We start from the raw sequence: 19,867 nt of genomic DNA on the forward strand, positions 1-19,867 counted from the left end.
CCAGTGATCAGTGATCGCTCCGCCTACCCCCTTACAAAAACGCTCCAATTCAATTTAAAGCATATATATTGCATTCAAGTGTAAGTTAAAAGACTCACTACAGTATGCACCATTTTGCACAATTTCAAGCTGAAAAATGCAAAAGTTCCGTACCAATGGGAGGGGCACCCCAATTCATACTGATTGTGGTCTGGCATTGAGGAAGTTGAGGATCCAGTTAAATAGGGACGAGCAGAGACCCAGTTTCCTGAGTTTGATGGCAAGTTGGAGGGGATAATGGTGTTGAACTCCCAAGCTGTAGTCCATGTACAGCAGAACACTATCATGGAAACTACTTTGCAAGCTTTTCTTTGTGTAATTAAACTCATCGTAGAGTTACATTAAGCCTTTGATTTTAGGAATATTGGCATCAGAAAATATATCAGTACTTTTAAATAAGGCTGTCTCTGACACCCTTATAAGAAAATGTACATTTTGCATGGATTTCAAAGGTTAAATCTATATCCAAAGCTTTAGGAACATGGAATCATTTCTGCTGAGAAATACAAGAAGAAGCATGTGATATTGCTTCCAAATAATTTTGAGGACTTGATGTATTTGTTTGTCCACTAACCTTTGGGACTACTAGTATATTTTGATTGCTTTATCAGCTATCAATAGACAGTAGAGTAGACCAAAATTTATTTTTGCGGTTTTTATGATGATATTTTTTTTATTTTTTGGTTAACTAATATCATGTCCATCGAGAATTTTCTAAAACAATTTCCTGCCATGTTTTCAGACCAAAAATGATAATGCTGCCTTAAACATAAACCAGAGTAATGAGCCAGTGCTAAAATCTCGAAAGTATGTTGATCAAAATTGGGCAAAATTAAATGCTAATTGGGCTCTTTGTATTCGAGTTCCTTTTTTTTTAAACTAACATGGAATTCAAGGCATTGATTTCGGGAGGGGGATATTTTGGGAGGGGGATAAAGGCAAATGAAGCAAAATACAAATGAAAGAGAGCAGGCTAGTTGACACAAGGCACAACCTTCCCTGACACATCGAGAATGAATAACTCATGTAAAGCAAACATATATATATATATATATTGTCCACATTAACTTTTCTAGTACTAATCGCACTTCACACCAGGCAGACACATTAATTTCCCATTCTACTAATTGGATTGTTCCCATTCCAATATTTCAATTATTATTTATTATCCTTTAAACAAACAACATAATAATTTTGGTGATGTGCAAAATTATTGATTCACATAAAGCAGTTTATCCTGACAGGAAAGAATAAGATCTTTTAAAAATATTTTTGATTGATGATTGCATAGCATTTGGTTGTTCTTTTACAATTTGTGTATTATTCATTTTTATTTGACAGGATTGAAGGTGCTTAAAAGTGAAGTATTAGCCTATTCAATAAAAGGTATTAATATGATATAATGTTGACCAGCAGAACTGGCAAATTGCTACCATTGCATCCAAAGAAGTGATTCAATTCCTTGTAAAAAGATTTAAAGCATTTTGCTGCAGATTTTAAGTCTTGCAAGTAAAATTGATAACTTTACGGAACATGGAATAATTGTTTTCAGCTAAAAAACATGTGGAGAGGCACGTGGTATTGTCTCCAAATAGTTTTGTAGATTGTCTTGGCATTGTTATTTAATTACTGTGGGAGCCATTTATGATTAGGCTAGCTACTGTTGGCATATTATATTATTTTGTCTAGATTTTTCTAGCAGTATTATTTTGGACATTTGCGGGTGGTCATTTGATGCATAGAGGGGCGTAACATATGGGCTTAGAGGACACGGAGTGATCAGACCAAGCACGGGGGTGGAGGATACACAATTCTCACAAGATCGGGGAGAACAGAAAGCTACAACTTGTATGAGAATTAGGAGAACCTGGTGTGTTCATCTCTTTGTTTGTACAACTACTCCAATAAAGAACCAATTAAACTGTTCTTTTTGGAAGCTCTGTTCTATTCGTTCTGCGTAAGATCATTCCTACTTACCTGTGTAGTAATGGCAATGGAAAAGAAGACACTGGAAAAGTTAGAAATTGCCATTATACTTAAGTGAAAACTTGCTCTATGAGTGAAACTGGAGCTTGTGAATCATTCAAATGGAACAAAGGATTGTTTTATTTCACAAGCCTGACATCCCCACTCCCGATCAACTGGATAAGGTCGCCACCTGCGCTAATCCAACTAATGAAGATTGAAAGCCTCGAAAGCTAACGGGCAGGGAGAGAGTGAGTACGTACAGCATTGCTTTATTGGAGAAGCTGTATTGGAATCTGAGCGATATCAGTTGTTTTGAAATACCAGCCGCAAGCATACGGCTTTACGCCAACGCGTTTCAAAGGGATAGTGAGCCAGTATGTCTAAGCTCAGTCTCAAGAGGGCGATGTTGGTCAGGATTCTGGAAAGGAAAGAAGAATCATTAAGCACACAAACAAAGGCTGGGAATTGTTTATGGAAAAGTGTCAGAAGTCAAGAAACTCGATATGTAAACAAGTTAACAAGTTAATTGAAAAGCTGAAGGAGCTAATGAAATCAGATGAAAATGTGAATGAAGTACAATCTAAACTGGTTCAATTAATCATGCTCTGTAAAGAAGTCAGAGAAAAGCACGAGTTGTTGATGAAAGTACCACTGAAAAGGAGCTTGAAAGGCAAAATCAGTGGTTTCAACAAAGAATGGAATCTTTTAATGGTTTTATACAAGATGTAGAGAGGTGGTTATCTGAAGTTGGACAGCAAACTACACACTCCATAGCTAAAAGTGCCATACAAAGGAGTGTTGTAGAATCAGAAGAAATTGCGGCCTACACCATCCTGAAGCTGCGGTCTCTGGTGGGGAAGAGCCGACTATGGACTGGCTCTGGACTCTGGTCCCGACCACGGGGGGAAATGGAGGAGGACTGGACAATTTTTGTGCCTTCCACCACAGTGATGAATGCTGTGGTGGATGTTTGTGTTAAATTGTTATTGTGTATTGTGTGTTCTTTATCATTGTATCGCTGCTGACATATTCATTTCACTTGCACTTTATGTGCAATGTGACGAATAAACCCATATTGTATTGTATTGTATTGTTTCATATGTCTCAAAACAAGCCACAAATCTAATTCTTCATTATGTGCATCTTCAACGGCCTCTGCTCGCTTAAAAGCTCAGGCAGAAAAGGATGCTCTTTTGGAACGGGCTGCCGCCATGGGCAAAAAGCACAAGCTTGAGACACAAGAAGAACAGTTGAATAGAGAAAAAGAGCAGTTGAAAAGAGAGAAAGAACAGCTGGAACTAGAGACGGAGCTGGCAGCAGCCAATGCTGGGATCAATATACTGGATGCCAAGAGATCAAGAGGAAGTGGGCACACAATGGGGAGGTGTCCACAGATCAAGAAAAAGAGGCACAGAGAAAGGATAGACTTGGAAAAGGGAGTTTGCTTCGGATGTTTGAAGGTAGGACACATGAACAAAGACTGCAAGAGTCATATGACTTGTGATGTGTGCAACCAAGATCATCCTGAAATATTTCACATTGAACAAAACAACAAGGAGAAGAAGCCGGAGCATACAGAACAGAATGAGAAGTCAATTGTGAGTAATGCTGTTCCCTTATGTGTGGGTATATGTGTGGGTATATTGGGGCTGGTGAAGAAACCTGCATCTTCTCCATTGTACCAGTACAAGTAAAGAGCCATAAGGGGGGCACGGTGTTGCAAATTTAGGATCATGGAAGTTCATCTACCTTTTGCACAGAAAGCTCGATGCGAAGGCTCAACATTACAGGACAAAAGACTAGTATTCTCTTGCGTACCATGAATCAAATTAAGCCTGTGATCGGTCATCATATCTCAGGTTTGGAAATATCTAGTCTGGACAAAGGCAACTGGCTGATGTGTTCACACATAAGACCATGCCTGTTTCTCAGCTAAACATACCCAGACCGGAAGACCTGATACAATGGCCTGACTTGAAGGATATCCAGATTCCTAAAATAGACTCTGGCATCGACCTACTCATCGGAACAAATGCTTCAAATGTATTGGAACGTTGGGAGCTGGTCAACAGCCAAGGGGGTGGACCATTTGCCGTGAGGACCCTACTGGGGTGGGTCCTCCATGGTCCCCTGAGAAGAGACAACGAAAGCAGGGATGTAAATAACAGCCCTGCCGCTGCTGTCAATCGATATCCATTGTAAACCTAGAGGAGATACTGGTCAAGCAATGACTTCAGTGAAAGAACCAGCAAGGAAATGTCCAGAGAAGAGATAGAATAGGATATTATGAATCGTTCAGCAAAGATAATAGATGGATACTATTGTCTAGACTTACCTTTCAAACAAGAAAGCGTTAGCATGCCAAATAACTGCTGCATTGCAGAGCAACTTATCCAGAGCCGGAAACGCAGGTTTGGCAAGAATAAGAAATTTAATGATGAATATACATCCTTCCTCACAGAAATGATTGACAATGGTTATGCTGAAATGGTACCAGTGGACCAGCTGAATCGAGGTGATGGAGAACGCTGGTACATCCCTCACCACGGGGTGTATCACTCAAAGAAAGGAACCTTAAGGGGGGTCTTTGACTCTGGAGCAGTCTTCAAAGGAACATCACTTAACTGCCAACTGCTGCAGGGTCCAGACCTGACTAACTCACTTATTGGAGTTCTCATCAGATTCAGACAAGAACCGGTTGCTTTGATGGCTGATATTAAAGCAATGTTTCATGAGATCAAGGTATCAGAAAAGCATATTGACTATTTGCGATTCCTGTGGTGGCCTGAGGGCGATGTGCAGCAGGATCTTGTTGAATACCGGATGAAGTTACATCTATTTGGAGCAGTGTCGTCACCAAGTGGTCCAGTCACATACCTCAGCGGAGATGCGACTTTCTCCAAGTCGCATTTTCGCCTCCCCCGCGGCCTAACAACTTGGATTGGTGCGGCCTTTCCTGGAGACGGTCCAGAGCTTCAGCAGCAGGAGCGGCACGGACTTCCATCGCAGAGCCAGAAGACAGGCCTGCTGACTTTAACATCATGAAGCCGCTGTCTGCGATTCGGGCACTCCAAGCGTGTGTGTTTCATCCATCCCGACGTCGGAGCTTTGATCATCTGGACGAGAGGGCCTGTACATCGGGCCGTCCGTAGCGGTGACTGCAGAGGGTCAAGGAGGAAGACTGGCCCCAAGCACGGGTGTACAAAAGGAGGAAGACTGACTGATCTGTATTGCTTTCCATCACAGCGATCACTGTGGTGGATGTTTATCTTAAGTTCTATCGTTCTTTCAATTGTGTTGTGTTATTTTAATTGCATGGCTGCATGGTAACTCGAATATCACTGTACCTTAAATGGTGCATGTGACAATAAATGTGAATTTGAATTTGAATTTGAAACTTTGCATTGAGGAAGACTGCTGAAGACAAGAAAACTCACTTTCCATCAGAGGTGACAGACTCAGTAAAGAGCCTGTCCCACTTAGGCGACTTTTTAGGCGAGTGCCACATGTTCGCTGGTGATTCTCCTTTGTGGTCGCGAGGAGTTCCTGCATTCTGGGAACTAGTCGCGGCCTCAGTATGGTCGCCGCATATTATTCAACATGTTGAAAAATTTTCTGCGACCAAAAATTGGTTGCCATGGAGAAAATCGATAATCCTGTAGTCGTAGGTGCAGTTGTAGTGGGGTCGCCATGTAGTTATACGTAGTCGAGGTAGTCGTAGGTAGTTTTAGTTAATCGCCTTTGCTGACTGGTCATTTTCATTGGCTCATTGGGGAAAAAAAAGTAAGCACGAGTTTTCAGAACAAAGGAAAACCGACCGATAATGTTAAATGCCCGCCGAACTTCACATCTGGGTATCTTTGGCTTATTAAAAGTTGTCTGGCTTCTTACAAGTGTCTCCACTCCTTCTCCACTCCTCCCCCCTTCTCCCCCTTTCTTGTCTTCCCCCCTACTCTTTTAAAGGACTTGCTGTACACTGTGCTAGCCGTCTTAACCTTCCTGTTCATCGCGGTGTGTGTCTGTATTACGTTACGTATTACGCAGAGCTCCCCCCGCTTGCCCCCACTTTTGCAGCCCTTAAAGAATAACTTCTATGTAGATGATTGTTTAAATTCCATGCCTTCAGAAAAGGAAGCAGTTCGAGACCTGACTTCCCTCTGCCAAATGGGAGGAATCATGTTGTCAAAGTGGATCAGCAACAGCCGTGCTATATAGCTGCTGGTGTACATATAGTGGCTGGTGTACATATGGTGTACATATAGCTGCTAAATTTGTATAAGATAATTATAAGCAGTTGAATAAGGGGTGGGAATTAATAAGCTTTGGCTTCTTCCTGCTCCTTTTCGGATACATATGATTTCATTTATTTATAGATATTGTTTATAACACTTTATAAATATTCTTGATTTGTTTATTGTATGCTGTTTCACACTTGCTTTTTATTATTTTATTCTGTTCGAAATAAAAAATTAAAAAAAAAAAAAAAAAAAAAAATATTGGCAACCATTCCACAAGAAAACAGAGCCAAGGAGACCAGGGAGTTGGACTTGGGCTTGGACAAAGACAGTCTTCCTATGGAAAGGGCACTGGGATTGCACTGGTGCATTGAAACAGATGTGTTTAAGTTCACAATTGCTGTACAGGAACGACCATACACACGACAGGGCATTTTGTCCGTGGCTAGCTCTATATACGACCCTTTAGGATTTCTAGCATCATTTACCATGTGGGAGGGGAGGGTGGGCTCACAAAATCCCGGATCCGGCTCCGACCGCACTCCTAGCTCCAGGACCCGGCTCCGGACTCACTCAGCTGTTCCAGTCCCCAGCGCCTGTCGCGCTCACAGCCCCCGCCCGCGAACACAGCCCGCCCCAGCCCGCAAACACAGCCCTCCCCCGCCCGCGAACACAGCCCACACTCCGTTGCTTCAGCTTAATTCTCGGCGGCTTCTGGATGGGCGGCTTCAGGACGTGCTCACGGACTCAGTCCCGCCTCCGGGGATTTATTCTCCAGTGGGTGCCGGAAGAGACGTTACCTTCATGGTGACTGACAGACGAGAAGACCAATCTGCTGATATCACGATTTTTTAAACCTTCATAACTTTTGTAATCTTCCATCGATCGGAACAAAACTTGGTGGCTTGGAGCAGAGGCGAACAGTGAGTAAGGTGGCAAAAAAATCCTAGCAATATAGGGTACCATTTTTGTGCAAATTTAAAAACAACACAGACCTGTCAAGATGAGAGTTTTATTACTAGTATAGATAGATACCGGAAATAGAAGGTGCATAAATCTTTAGAGGACATATTGCAAAGGTAGTTGGCGACATATATTAGACTTTGAACTTTATAAACTAACAGGGCTGAGTGCAAACAAAGTGAAGTGATAATTAACATTTATTAAGCTTTGATTAAGACATAACTGTGGTATCACATCCAGATGTGGACACTGCACTGCAGGAGCAATGCAGAGATCCTTGGGAGAGTGCAGAAAGATCGACAAGGGACTTTAGCCACATAGTAAAGTTAAAGAAGTTGAGCTTATCTTTCTTCAAGTGGAGGAAATTATAAGGACATTTGATAAAGAAATAGCAAATTTCAGCAGGTGAAAGATAGATGAAGAAAAGGTGTTCCTTTCAGCTAATGGTACAAGGACAATGCACACAATTAAAGGTTTTGAGAAAGAGGACAGGGGGAAAGCGAGGAAGATGGGTATTTTTGCACATCAATTGGTAATGACTTGTTGCTCACTGCTCGGAGAATGGTGGAAGCTGTTTTCATCATTAATTGAAGTCATTTCATGTGCTGCTTAATAAATGCTCTTGGGTATCTAAAATTCCCAATGTAATGAATAAAAAAATATTACAGAACATTTTATGCCACTAGTTTCTCAGGAAGATTACTGAGATACTAATTTTAAAAGCCTTCATGTTCATATCTCACACAAATAGAATATTATCAATTAAAATAAATGATCTTGCATAGATCATTAACTGTTCACCATCTGGTGAAATAAATATTTTTTCTCTACCTTGTTGAACATGTAAAATGTCTACAGGATTGTGATAAATGCTTTGTTATTTCAATGGGAACTGCTCATTGTTGTTGGGTTCCCTCATAATACTGGATACCAGCTATGCCTAGCTGCACTTCTCGAGATTTTAAACTCGTCATGTAAAGACAATAAATATGACTGATGTTCATTGAATTATGTGGCATAATGCCATTTTTTTTTGTATGCTACAAGCAGGCAGTGAGGGAGAAAAGACCAAGGATCATAAGCTGAACCAGCTTATCTATCATATAGTCGTGACAATTCTGTGTATGGAGATAGAAACTCAGATGACATTCCTTTATTGTATGAAATTGAACATACACTATTGCTCATCAAATCATTCTTGGATTCCAGAATGTTGCACAAGCTAATAGCTAGAACTGAACATTTTAATGTCAAGATTGCCTTGCTTTACGATATCTGAAAATATTTTCTAAGAAACCAAATCAGTATTTATTTATTAGAAATAAAATAAATGGTTGGTAATGATTTCAATTCATCTGCTTTTTCTTAAGCCAGGTCATTTCTTTCCTGGAATGTTCCAAAATTTGATTTCAATTCTTAACAATGTCCATTCAGAAATAAAAGGGAGGATATGATCCCTATTGTGTCTGATTTCCGTGGACAGAAATAGAAATCCGAGCCCACTGCCAGACTCAACTCATTATCAGGAAATAACCGAGACGTGTGCATATGTGCATTACGATGGGAGTAATACCAACTCCATTATTTTTGAGACAATGTCTCAGGAGTTGGAAACAAATCACTTTAGAAAAGTGAGACGGGTGAAATCTGCAATTTTTTAAATCTTTATTTCTAGTTCATCCAATTGCTTTGGTTTTGTTCAACTGTTCGAGGAGTAAAGATGGTGAATTATTACCCAAGTCATTTTTTTTTAAAATTTGTACTTCCAGGATTTTGCACAAGCCAATACTCAGAACACTGAACATTTTCAGGAAATCAAAAAATATCAAGATGCAGCGCAAAAATTGAACCTTCAGCTAAATGCTGTAACAGAACAAAAGAATAATGGTAATGTCCTCCTTGTCAATCATTTTTCTCTCTGTAGAAAGAGAACTTAGAAAAGACAATGGCATGCATTGAAACTCTGGGAAAGCACTGCAGTGTGTCTGTTTCCTGCAGGTAAGGGCTGTGGGATGCCATAGTGATTTTAAACAGGGAACTTCATTTAAACAAATCTGGCTCACTTCTTGCCTGGAATACACATGAAGAGATTGCACAACTAGCAACAAATGAAAATCAGTATGGCCCTTGGCTGACAATTGGTTTCCTGTTAAGTGACCAGGAGACTATTTTGGGAGCAAGCAGTTTTTCAGAGTTTAAGGTAGACGGCTGTTACTAGTTGTTCTGGTCCCATGAAGAAAAGATTAATATCTACCTTATGTTTGACTTACATCTACCTTGTGTTTGATTTATATCTATCTTATGCTTCTGCCTGCATGGAAATTACGGCATGATGGAGGGCAGGAAGGTTTGGGGATGTAAGGAAGAAGCAGATGGACACAAAAAGCTGGAGTAACTCAGCGGGACAGGCAGCATCTCTGGAGAGAAGGAATGAGTGATGTTTCGGGTCGAGGACCTTCTTCAGACTGATGGCAGGGGAGTGGACGGGACAGAGATAGAATGTAGTCGGAGACAGTAAGACTGATGGGAGAACTGGGAAGGGGGAGGGGATGGAGAGAGAGGGAAATCAAGGGCTATTTGAAGTTAGAGAAGTCAGTGTTCATACCGCTGGGGTGTAAACTAGCCAAGCAAAATATGAGGTGCTGTTCCTCCAATTTGCACTGGGTCTCACTGACAATGGAAGAGGCCCAGGACAGAAAGGTCAGATTGGGAATAGGAGGAGGAGTGCTGAGCAACCGGGAGATCAGGTAGGTTAAGGCGGACTGAGCGGAGGTGTTCAGCTAAACGATCGCCGAGCCTGCACTTGGTCTCGCCAATGTACAGACGTTGACACCTGGAACAGCAGATACAGTAGATGAGGTTAGAGGAGGTGCAGGTGAACCTCTGCCTCACCTGGAAAGACCGTCTGGGTCCTTGGATGGAGTCGAGAGGGTGAGGTAAAGGGACAGGTGTTGCATCTCCTGCGGTTGCAGGGGAAAGTACCTAGGGAGGGGGTAGTTTGGGTGGGAAGGGACGAGTTGACCAGGGAGTTGTGGAGGGAGTTTTTTAGGTAAGGCAGAGGTTCACTTGCACTTCCTCCAACCTCATCTACTGTATCTGCAGTTCCAGGTGTCAACTTCTATACATCGGCGAGACCAAGCACAGGCTCGGCGATCATTTAGTTGAACACCTCCGCTCAGTCCGCCTTAACCTACCTCAGCACTTTAACTCCCCCACCCATTCCCAATCTGACCTTACTGTCCTGGGCCTCCTGCATTGTTAGACTGAGGCCCAGCACAAATTGGAGGTACAGCACTTCATATTTTGCTTGGGTAGCTTACACCCCAGCAGTATGAACATTGACCTCTAACTTCAAATAGCCCTTACTTTCCCTCTCTTTCCATCACCTCCCCCTTCCCAGTTCTTACTGTCTCTGTCTTACCAGTCTTACTGTCTCTGACTACATTCTATCTCTGTCCCACCCCCTGACTCCCCTGACCTGAAACGTCATTCATTCCCTCTCTCCAGAGAGTCTGTCCCGCTGAGTTACTCGAGCTTTTTTGTGTCTACCTTCGATTTAAACCAGCATCCTTGCAGTTCTTTCCTACACTCCTGGCATCAAGGGGAAATATTTATCAATTATCTTCCTTCTCACCTAACATCAGAAATAAGAGTATTCATTAATGATGGTACAATATTTAATTTAACTCGTAATATCTCAGCAAATGAAGCAGTTTGTATCTGCATGTTGAAATAACTGGTCGACATGGACTCTGCACTCAGTTAAAAAATGATGCCACAGGATGCCAAGCAATTACTTCCTCCAGAACCCATTGATTTTTAATCTCATTATCATAATCAAAACTTCAAACAATAACACCTTAGGACAGATTGGCCAACCCAGGTACATAAATACTGAGGTCTGGGTGGGAGGAGCAATGACTTCTTCCCACCCTGCCTCTGCACTTTGTGTCTTTTTTTTGTAAACCTGCATTTGCAGTACCTTGCCTCTGCATAAATACTGTTTGTAAGAGCAGGTCAGAGGTAGGGTACCCTTTGTTGAATGACCCAGTTCCCTATGCCTCAAAGAATTTTCAACTTCTACAAAACCGGCATAGGCTGCGGGCCGAGCATCAAAAATGTGTCTAGAAATCAGTTTTCGTGACCCAAGTCACAGAACTACATGAAATATTCCACAGATTTAGATGAAATACAATTGAGAAGGATGTCATGACTCGTCATTGCCAAAAGTTGCACATTAATTAATTAAACTAATTAGAAAATTAGATCGGGGAAGTAAGCGCCATCTAGTGGTCAATGCCCATATTACACCATAGGCAGCCTATTTCCGTGTTGCAGTCCATTTACACTTTATATTATTATACCAACTTGTAAATATGACTGTAATCATATATAATTAAGTATAATTATATTATATAAAAATAATATGATGAATATAATTGTGAGTGTTTTTTTTTTAATGACACTGTCGCAGAGGTCCTGCTCCTGAACCAGCCTAATTAATGGTTAGGGCAGTTCTTGTGGGTTCCTCCCTTTACTGAACCCCACTGACTGCCAGGGAGTATTTTACATCTTTTCATGTTTAATATTATGTAAGACAATATTGACATATCAATGAGGAAATTAAACATGTATGCATGTCCAGGTAGATGGGATGGCAAGTCTGCAAATTATCAAATTAGTGTTCATTAAAGCACAGTGCATGTCCACACAATACACTTTTGTGTGGACAGGCTCTGAAGAGTGGAGGGGCAGAAGCTTCAGAAAAAAAAAATCTCATAGTCATTAAGTGTGCATGGACTTCAATTCATAAAATTTCAACCTCTTCTTAATGTTAATGAGAATAACAATAGGTTACTACCATAGATAAATTAGTTCAAGTTCACATACACCAATTCATTTCTACAGAAACATCAACCATTTCAACCATTTCTCACTCCAATGGAAGCCAATATCCCTCCGTTTTTATCCCGTGGTCGGGGCCTGGAAATTGGCTGCTGCGGATGGCACTATGTGCAGCCTCCCCCCCCCCCCCCCGAGGAGATGATCCAAACACACCTCGCGGTTCCACGTTCGCGAATCAGACGCTTCTTAATTGAGACTGCGGCTTCACTATATTAAGTACCTAGGCCCCGCGGTCGGAGCACTTTTTCCCGGTACGTTATCGCAGGCAGCTCCGAAATTAGATGTCAAAGACTTATTACACTACAACAAGCTGGCATTAGTGAAAATGTTTAATTTACCTTGTGTTATGGATACACATAGTTTAGGCCCTCAACTTCATGAATGAGTGAGTGATTGAATTAATTATGAGTGAGTGAATGAGTGAGTGATTGAGTGAGTGAATGAGTGAGTGATGAGTGAATGTATGAGTGATGAGTGAGTGAATGAGTGAGTGATGAGTGAGTGAATGAGTGAATGTATGAGTGAATAATGAATGATTGAATGAATGAATGATTGATTGATTGAATGAATGAATGAATGAATGATTGAATGAATGATTGAATGAATGAATGAATTGAATGAAATGAATGAATGATTGAATGAATGAATGAATGTACAGCCTCCAAATCTCATTTGTTCACATTATAAAAGGGTGCAATTAAATTAATTAAAGTCCATACAGATTAATTTTCATAAATTCAGACTTTAGATCTTACCTTTCAGTTTGAGTTGATTCACAAAGTTTCACTGGTTTCACTACTTTGTGTTGCAGCATCTCAGCAGAGACTGCTTTCAAGACTTTCTTCCACTCTATCCACTTAGCAGTACATTCTTCAGACTTCTTAATGCTTTTCTCACTAAATTCAATTACCCTGCTGCAAGTTTCCACGACATGTATCCCACAGAACTAGAAAGAACCTTCATCGGAATCTCCAGTAAAACAGGCATCAGTGAAGTCCTCTCAGCCATGTTGTGTGCTCCCTGCCTAGCTAGCCTGAAACAAAGCGCGTGATTGGCCAACTGGCATACAACTCAATGTTAAACGTGCTTTGATTGGACTAAAAATACCCAAAAATTTTCTGGTTTTTCTCTAATTTAATAAAAATGTGCAAGTCTTGTTCATGACGAGTTTCAGGGGTGATTTATATAATATTTTTACACAATATGTGAAAATTTCATTTAGTTCTGTGACTTGGGTCACAAAACACTGGAATAAAGCTCCTCGGCCCACAGCCTAGCAGTAATGCAGTGGAGTACTTTCCACTTGCCAGGATGAGTGTAGCTCCAACACTTAAAAGCTCGATTCAGACAAAGCAGCCCATTTGGTTGGTACCCCATCTGCCAAACTATTTATTTTCTCTGTCACTTGCACACTGTGGCTACAGTTTCTACAACCTAAGAAACATACTGCCATCACTCTGACAGCATCTCCCAATCTGTAAGCTGGTCTATCTGAAAGGATAAGGAGAGTAAGCAGATGAGAATACCACTTGAAGGTTTCCTCCGTCGCGGGAGTGCCTTCAACACAACTGCAGTGGTTCAACCAAGGTAGCTCACCTTCCCATTGTCAATTACTGAAGTGCAATAATTGCCGTCCTGGTTAGTGGCAAACAGGTCCTGGCCAATGAATAAATATTATTTTTAAATCTAGGTTGTTTCATATCAAAATTCAACAAGTGCATTATCTTTAAATATGTGTAAATAAGAGGACTTTCCACCTTGGAGCAGGATTGATGGCAGATTGCTGTCCTTCCTCAGTTAAAACCAGAGGTGAATGGGTTCAATAACATATTTAACATCCCCTTACCCAACCCCACCCATTGTTGCAAGTTAAATTGTTTCTCAGTATTACTCCTGAGATGTAAACAATGTAATTAAACATGAATACTTTTGATGTATAATAATTACATTGAATGATCACAAATAAATCTCTGGTTCCCATTGTATATGTTTTTTTAAGAATTGATGCCGCATATTTAACAGCTGTATTCTCCACTCATTGCTACATAATGAAATCAGGAAAAAGTTGGCGATGTAATGGAATGCTCTTTACCTGCATGAAATGCAGTTCTAATAACACAAAGGACATTTCGTAGCTTCCATGACAAAGTAAAATACATACTTTGCTCCTCGTGTACTACCTTTAACAGTGACTTCCTTTAATCACTGATGATCCTGGACTACAGTGTATACCATATCCTAATGCACTGCAGCAATTCATGAAGACTTCCACAGCATATCCTAAACTTGTGATCTTTATTGATTACAAGGTGCTTGGGAACGTACGTATTTGCAAGCCACTTTCCATACATCATTGAAGTAGATTTCTAATAATCCTTTATGGTCACAGAAGGTTTGCAGATGTCTTTTTTGCCTTATGCTGGAAAAAATAAATCAAATTGATTAAAGGATTTCAGATATTCCCCATCCTGTAATCAATATTGTGTCCCTCTTCTATTATAATGTTAAAATGCTCGTTTCAATCTTTTTCCTGCTGATTCTTTTCTCAACTGCTGTTTTGAAAATATGTATGTGAGAATACATCACTTATGATTGTGCCAAACTCTTTCAAAGTGTTCAGTAACATTTTAAACTTTAACCTCACTTAAAGAGCTAACACATTTGGAGAAGATTGTCCAAAGCTTGCAACTTGACAAGGCATCTGATTTACAAAAATACCAAATGGAGATGACCCGGCTGGAACAACAGATCATGAAACTGGAAAATGATCTCCGCAACTGTCAAAAACTCTACAACCAGCAAGGGCAGGTAAGCAGAGTTAATACGGTTATTCCATTAGCTACTCTGAAATGAACATAGAAAGTAATACATTGAAATGAAAAAAAAAACAATTATTTGAAACTGCAAAGAGGTAAAACTGTATCTCCTGACCTAGGCAATACATTTCACTGGTTGCATTCGCGAATCCATGTCAGTATTTTCCCCCAGGCCAACCACCTTCAGCATGGAAGTTGTAAGTACACTCAGCAGGCTCTGGTGATGGGGAAGCCGCACTGTTTCTATGCCCAACATCAGACTCCTGAAACAAGCAAATTCCAGAGAGTCAGGGGGCAGATGCGAGTGCAGTCGCTGTTATTGAGGAGAAACTGCTTAGAAAGCGCTGAAAGTGGATAGGACACCTGGACCAAATGGACGACCCCCCTGGGTTCTGAAAGAGATAGCTGAAGAGATTGAGGAGGCATTAGTAATGATCTTTCAAGAATCATAAAAGTCAGGAATGGTTCCAGGAAACTCACAAATGTAACCACTGTTTATGAAGGGAACGAGGCAAAATAAAGGAAATTATAGGCCAGTCAGTCTGACTTCTGTGGTTGTTAACATTATTTAGGATGAGGTTTCGGGGTACTTGGAAGCACATGATAAAATAAGCCAATGTTAGCATGGTGTTGTTAAGGGGAGAGATCTTGCCTGACAATTGGTTGGAGTTTTTTGAGGAGGTAACAAGCAGGGTAGACAAAGGAGAGTCATTGGATGTTATTTACTTGAATTGTCAGACCTTTGATAAGGTGTTGCATGGGAGGCTGCTAAACAAGATAGGAGCCCATGGTATTAGAGGCAAGGTACTCGCATGGATGGAAGATTGGCTGTCTAGCAGAAGGCAAAGTGTGGGAATAAACGGGGCCTTTTCTGGTTGGCTGCCGATGATTAGCAGTGTTTCATAGAGGTCGGTGTTGGGTCTGCTGCTTCTCGCATTACATGTTAATGATCTGGATGATGGAATTGATGGTTTTGTGGCCAAATTTGTGGATGATATGAGGATAGGCAGAGGGGCAGATAGTGTTGAGGAAGCAGGGAGGCTGCAGAAGGACTTAGACAGGTGGGAAGAGTAGGCAAATGGAATAACAGCGTAGCAAACTATACAGACGTGCACTTTGGTAGAAGGAATAAAGGTGTAGACTACTTTCTAAGTGGGAGAGGATTCAGAAATTAGCGGTGTAAAGGGACTTGGGAGTGCTGGTGCAGAGTTCCCAAAAGGTTCATTTTCAGGTTGAGTTGGCAGTAAGGAGGGCAAATGCAAGGCTAGCGTACATTGTGAGGGCACTAGAATATAAAAACAAGGATTGAATACTGGAGCTTTGTAAGGCACTGGTGAGGCCACATTTGGAGTATTGTGAGCAGTTTTAGCTGAGGAAGGATGTGCTGGCTTTTGGGGAGGGTACAGAGTAGGTTTATGAGGATGATCCTGGGACGATTGGGTTAATGTATGAGGAGCGTTTGAAGGCTCTCGGCCTGTACACTCTTGAGTTTAGAAGGATGAGAGTTGATCTCATTAAAACCTACCAGATGATGAAAGGCCAGGAAAGGAGTTTCCAGTAGTGGGACAGTCAAGAACCAGTGGACACAGCCTCAGAATGATAAAAACATACCTTTAGAATGGAGATGAGGAGGAATTTGTTTAGCCAGAGGGTGGTGCATCGATGGAATTCATTGCAATAGGTGACTGTGGAGGCCAAGACATTGGGTATTTTTTAAAAGGAGATTGATAAGTTCTTGATTAATAAGAACGTCAAGGGTTATGTCATGAAGGCAGAAGAATGGGGTTGAGACGGAAAAATAGATCAACCATGATTGATTGGCGGAAAAGACTCGATGGGCTGAATGGCCTAATTCTGCTCCTATCTCTTATGTTCTCTGCCAAGACAAGCGGACAAAGTTTACAATTCAAGGATATTCTCGAAACTTTCTTAAACAGAGTACAGGGAAGCACAACAAAAATGCCAAACGTAGTGCATCACCATCTGCACTATGAGAGGAGATGGTGCCCCATCAAGAACCTGCAGACCCACCTATGACTTAATCTGCAGATCCCACATTGGCCTCATCAATCACCTTAATCACCTCAAAACCCACCCATTCAGATTGGAGTCATTGTCCTCCCTTAGAGACTATCTAAAATGATTTATTGTGATATTATTGGAGGTGGAATTTAACTTCCATGCATTACAGTGGCGTTTAGCAGAATGTACATAAGAAAGAAATCTACTCAAATGTCTTCCCAGCCAACACAGATATAAACACAATATTGCAATACATTTGAGAATATTTTCAAAACATTAATTAATCTTAATGAACGTAGATTTAAAATAATTCCCTCATATTAATGCTAGCTGCAAATACAAAGAAAATATGGAGATTTACAAGGATGTATTTTAGTCCCAAAGGCAGAATCTCTCCTCTACGTGTTACCAATGAGTGGGGTCAATCTGCCTGTGGTTGCCAGTGCTTTCATTAGTCCAGTTGCGGGAAAACCGGCTGCATAACTAATTTATTCAGGATTCTAACCTCTTTAGCAATGTGTGTTGCCCTCCCTTGAGAGTTATTCTAATCCAGCCTTTGCTTATCTAATGATGTGGAAAAAGTCATTAGCAATTTAGCATAAACATTGGTCAAAGCTGATAGGAGCTTGAGGCAATTTGTGACTGATTTGCTATCCTAAAAGTTTCATTTATAATTACCCAGTAATGTAATACAGTGGGAGTTTTGTGGCGTGAAATAAAATTAACACACGGTGTGCTTTTTAAAAAATATATATAGTTTTATTATATACAATAACTTAGTCGGAATGAAAATATTCTACTTACATTTCAGAAACCTAACTGAATATTACGATAAAGGACATGTGACAAGAGGGAAAACTAATAATCAAACCTTTCTGTTTAATAAGGCCTTCTTATTAAAAATGATTAATAGCTTTTTGTTTTAAAATGTCGGCTTTCAACATAATCTCAGCCGCAAAATTTATTTCAATCATTCCTATTAAGTTAATTAATTTGCTGCTGTTGGTTCATATTTCAGGGCCATAAGTTAGATCTGCTGGTGGGAGCCTTCATCATCAGCCTGGAGATGTATTCTTAATTCAGTTCTACAGTGGTAGATGTGGTGTTTGAAGATGTATAGTCACTTTGATGTTTCTTATTTAAGCTTTAATGCAGCCTCTGATGGGTACGATCAACTTTTGATCCAAGTGATTAAGCACAGGTTTTGGGCTGCTTAAATAATGCTCTTAGAAGTGAATTTCCACTGTACACACACTCACCATGGTTTCTTCCAAAGGCAATACAGAAGAGAGATGACCTCTTGAGAAAGTCCGAAGCCGACCTGCTCCAGGCTCGTGATTGTATCAAAGGGAAGGTAAGAGAAATTGAGAAACAAGGCAGCGTGGTGAAAGCCCTAACAATGGATCTTCAGAGGCTGGAAAAGGAAATGCAGCAAAAAGAAAATGATAACAATACCATCAAGTCTGAGAGAGAGCATCTGAAACAGGAACTACAAAAGACCAACAAACAATGTAGAGAATTCGGTAAGGCATGCTGGAATTTGGTGGAATGTTTCACACTGTAACATTTATGATGCAATATCTCATTAACATACTACATATTTATTCCAAGGTACACAAAAATGCTGGACAAACTCAGCGGGTGAGGCAGCATCTATGGAGAGAAGGAATAGGCAATGTTTCGGGTCGAGACCCTTCTTCAGTCGTGAGACTCCTCTTCCGTCTGAAGAAGAGTCTCGACCCAAAACGTATGGAAACTTCTCTCCATAGATGCTGCCTCACCTGCTGAGTTTCTCCAGCATTTTTGTCTACCTTCGATTTTTCTAGCATCTGCAGTTCTTTCTTAAATATATTTATTCCAAGTTGCTTGTCAAAAATATCTGTTTTGTTATTGCTACATCTGGATTATTTAATTACACCTTACATTTCCCAGAAGTTTTTTTTTCTGCGTGCTTATTTTTAAATGACTTAAGGTTCTGCTTGCAGGTTTTTCATTATTTTTTCCACTTCAGCGAATTAATCAATTTCTAAAAGAGTTCATACCTAATATCTCTCTGCAGCAACCTAATCTTGCTACATTTATCAGTGACACAAGTGAAAGGCCAGACTTAGTCAGGAAAACCAGCCAGCAAACTTCTGGATTGCGCAGTTAACACAAAGATCCAGCAGATGCCTCACTAGCATCTCATCCTCCAGCTTCTTTCAGAATGTATTAAGTATTATGAAGTTGCAACCCTGTAATTCTGTAATTATAGATCTTGACTACATCAAATAGTGACCAGTCAGATCATTCCAGTCTAAATATTCTTCAAACAATTTGGTAAATCATTATTACTACTAAATAAATTTGCTTGTACTGAAAGTTTACTTTAAGAAGAGTGAAATATGATTATTTCTGTTTATATGGGGGGCTGTACATTCAGGAGGGGAGAGATTAGAGTGGGTAAGGGGAGTGGAAAAATTGAGGCGTTGATGTCTACTCACTCTACACCTCCATCCCCCACCAGGAGGGTCTTAAAGCCCTCTGTTTCTTACTCGGCAGAACCAACCAATCCCCGTCTACTAATACTCTCCTCCACCTAGCGGAGCTGGTCCTTTGACTCCTCCCATTTCCTCCAAATCCAAGGCGTATCGCCGAACAATCCTTATTCGAGGCGTACTGTGGCCCTACCCCCAAACTCTACCTCCGCTGCATTAACGACTGCATTAGTGCTACCTCCTGCACCCATGCAGAACTCACTGACTGCATCCATTTCACCACAAATTTCCATCCGGCATTCAAATTGACCTAGATCATTTCCGACATCTCCCTACCGTTTCTAGGCCTCACTATCTCCATCGCAGATAAAAGACTACTGACCGACATCTACTACAAACCCACTGACTCCCATGGCTATCTGGACTACACTTCTTCCCACCC

At 40.8% G+C, this 19,867-nt stretch overlaps 1 protein-coding gene across 1 annotated transcript in view; it reads left to right on the forward strand.

Annotated features, from left to right (window-relative positions):
- The window catches only part of LOC129705407 (putative leucine-rich repeat-containing protein DDB_G0290503), a 558,220-nt gene that overhangs the window by 440,694 nt on the left and 97,659 nt on the right, over positions 1–19,867 (forward strand). The window contains exons 28-30 of the mRNA XM_055648958.1: positions 8,975–9,092; positions 14,761–14,918; positions 18,225–18,471. Coding sequence (XP_055504933.1) covers positions 8,975–9,092; positions 14,761–14,918; positions 18,225–18,471 — 523 coding nt within the window. The remainder of the gene's footprint in view (positions 1–8,974; positions 9,093–14,760; positions 14,919–18,224; positions 18,472–19,867) is intronic.

Source organism: Leucoraja erinacea, chromosome 17 (genome assembly GCF_028641065.1).
Source record: "Leucoraja erinacea ecotype New England chromosome 17, Leri_hhj_1, whole genome shotgun sequence".
Lineage (NCBI taxonomy): Eukaryota > Metazoa > Chordata > Chondrichthyes > Rajiformes > Rajidae > Leucoraja > Leucoraja erinaceus.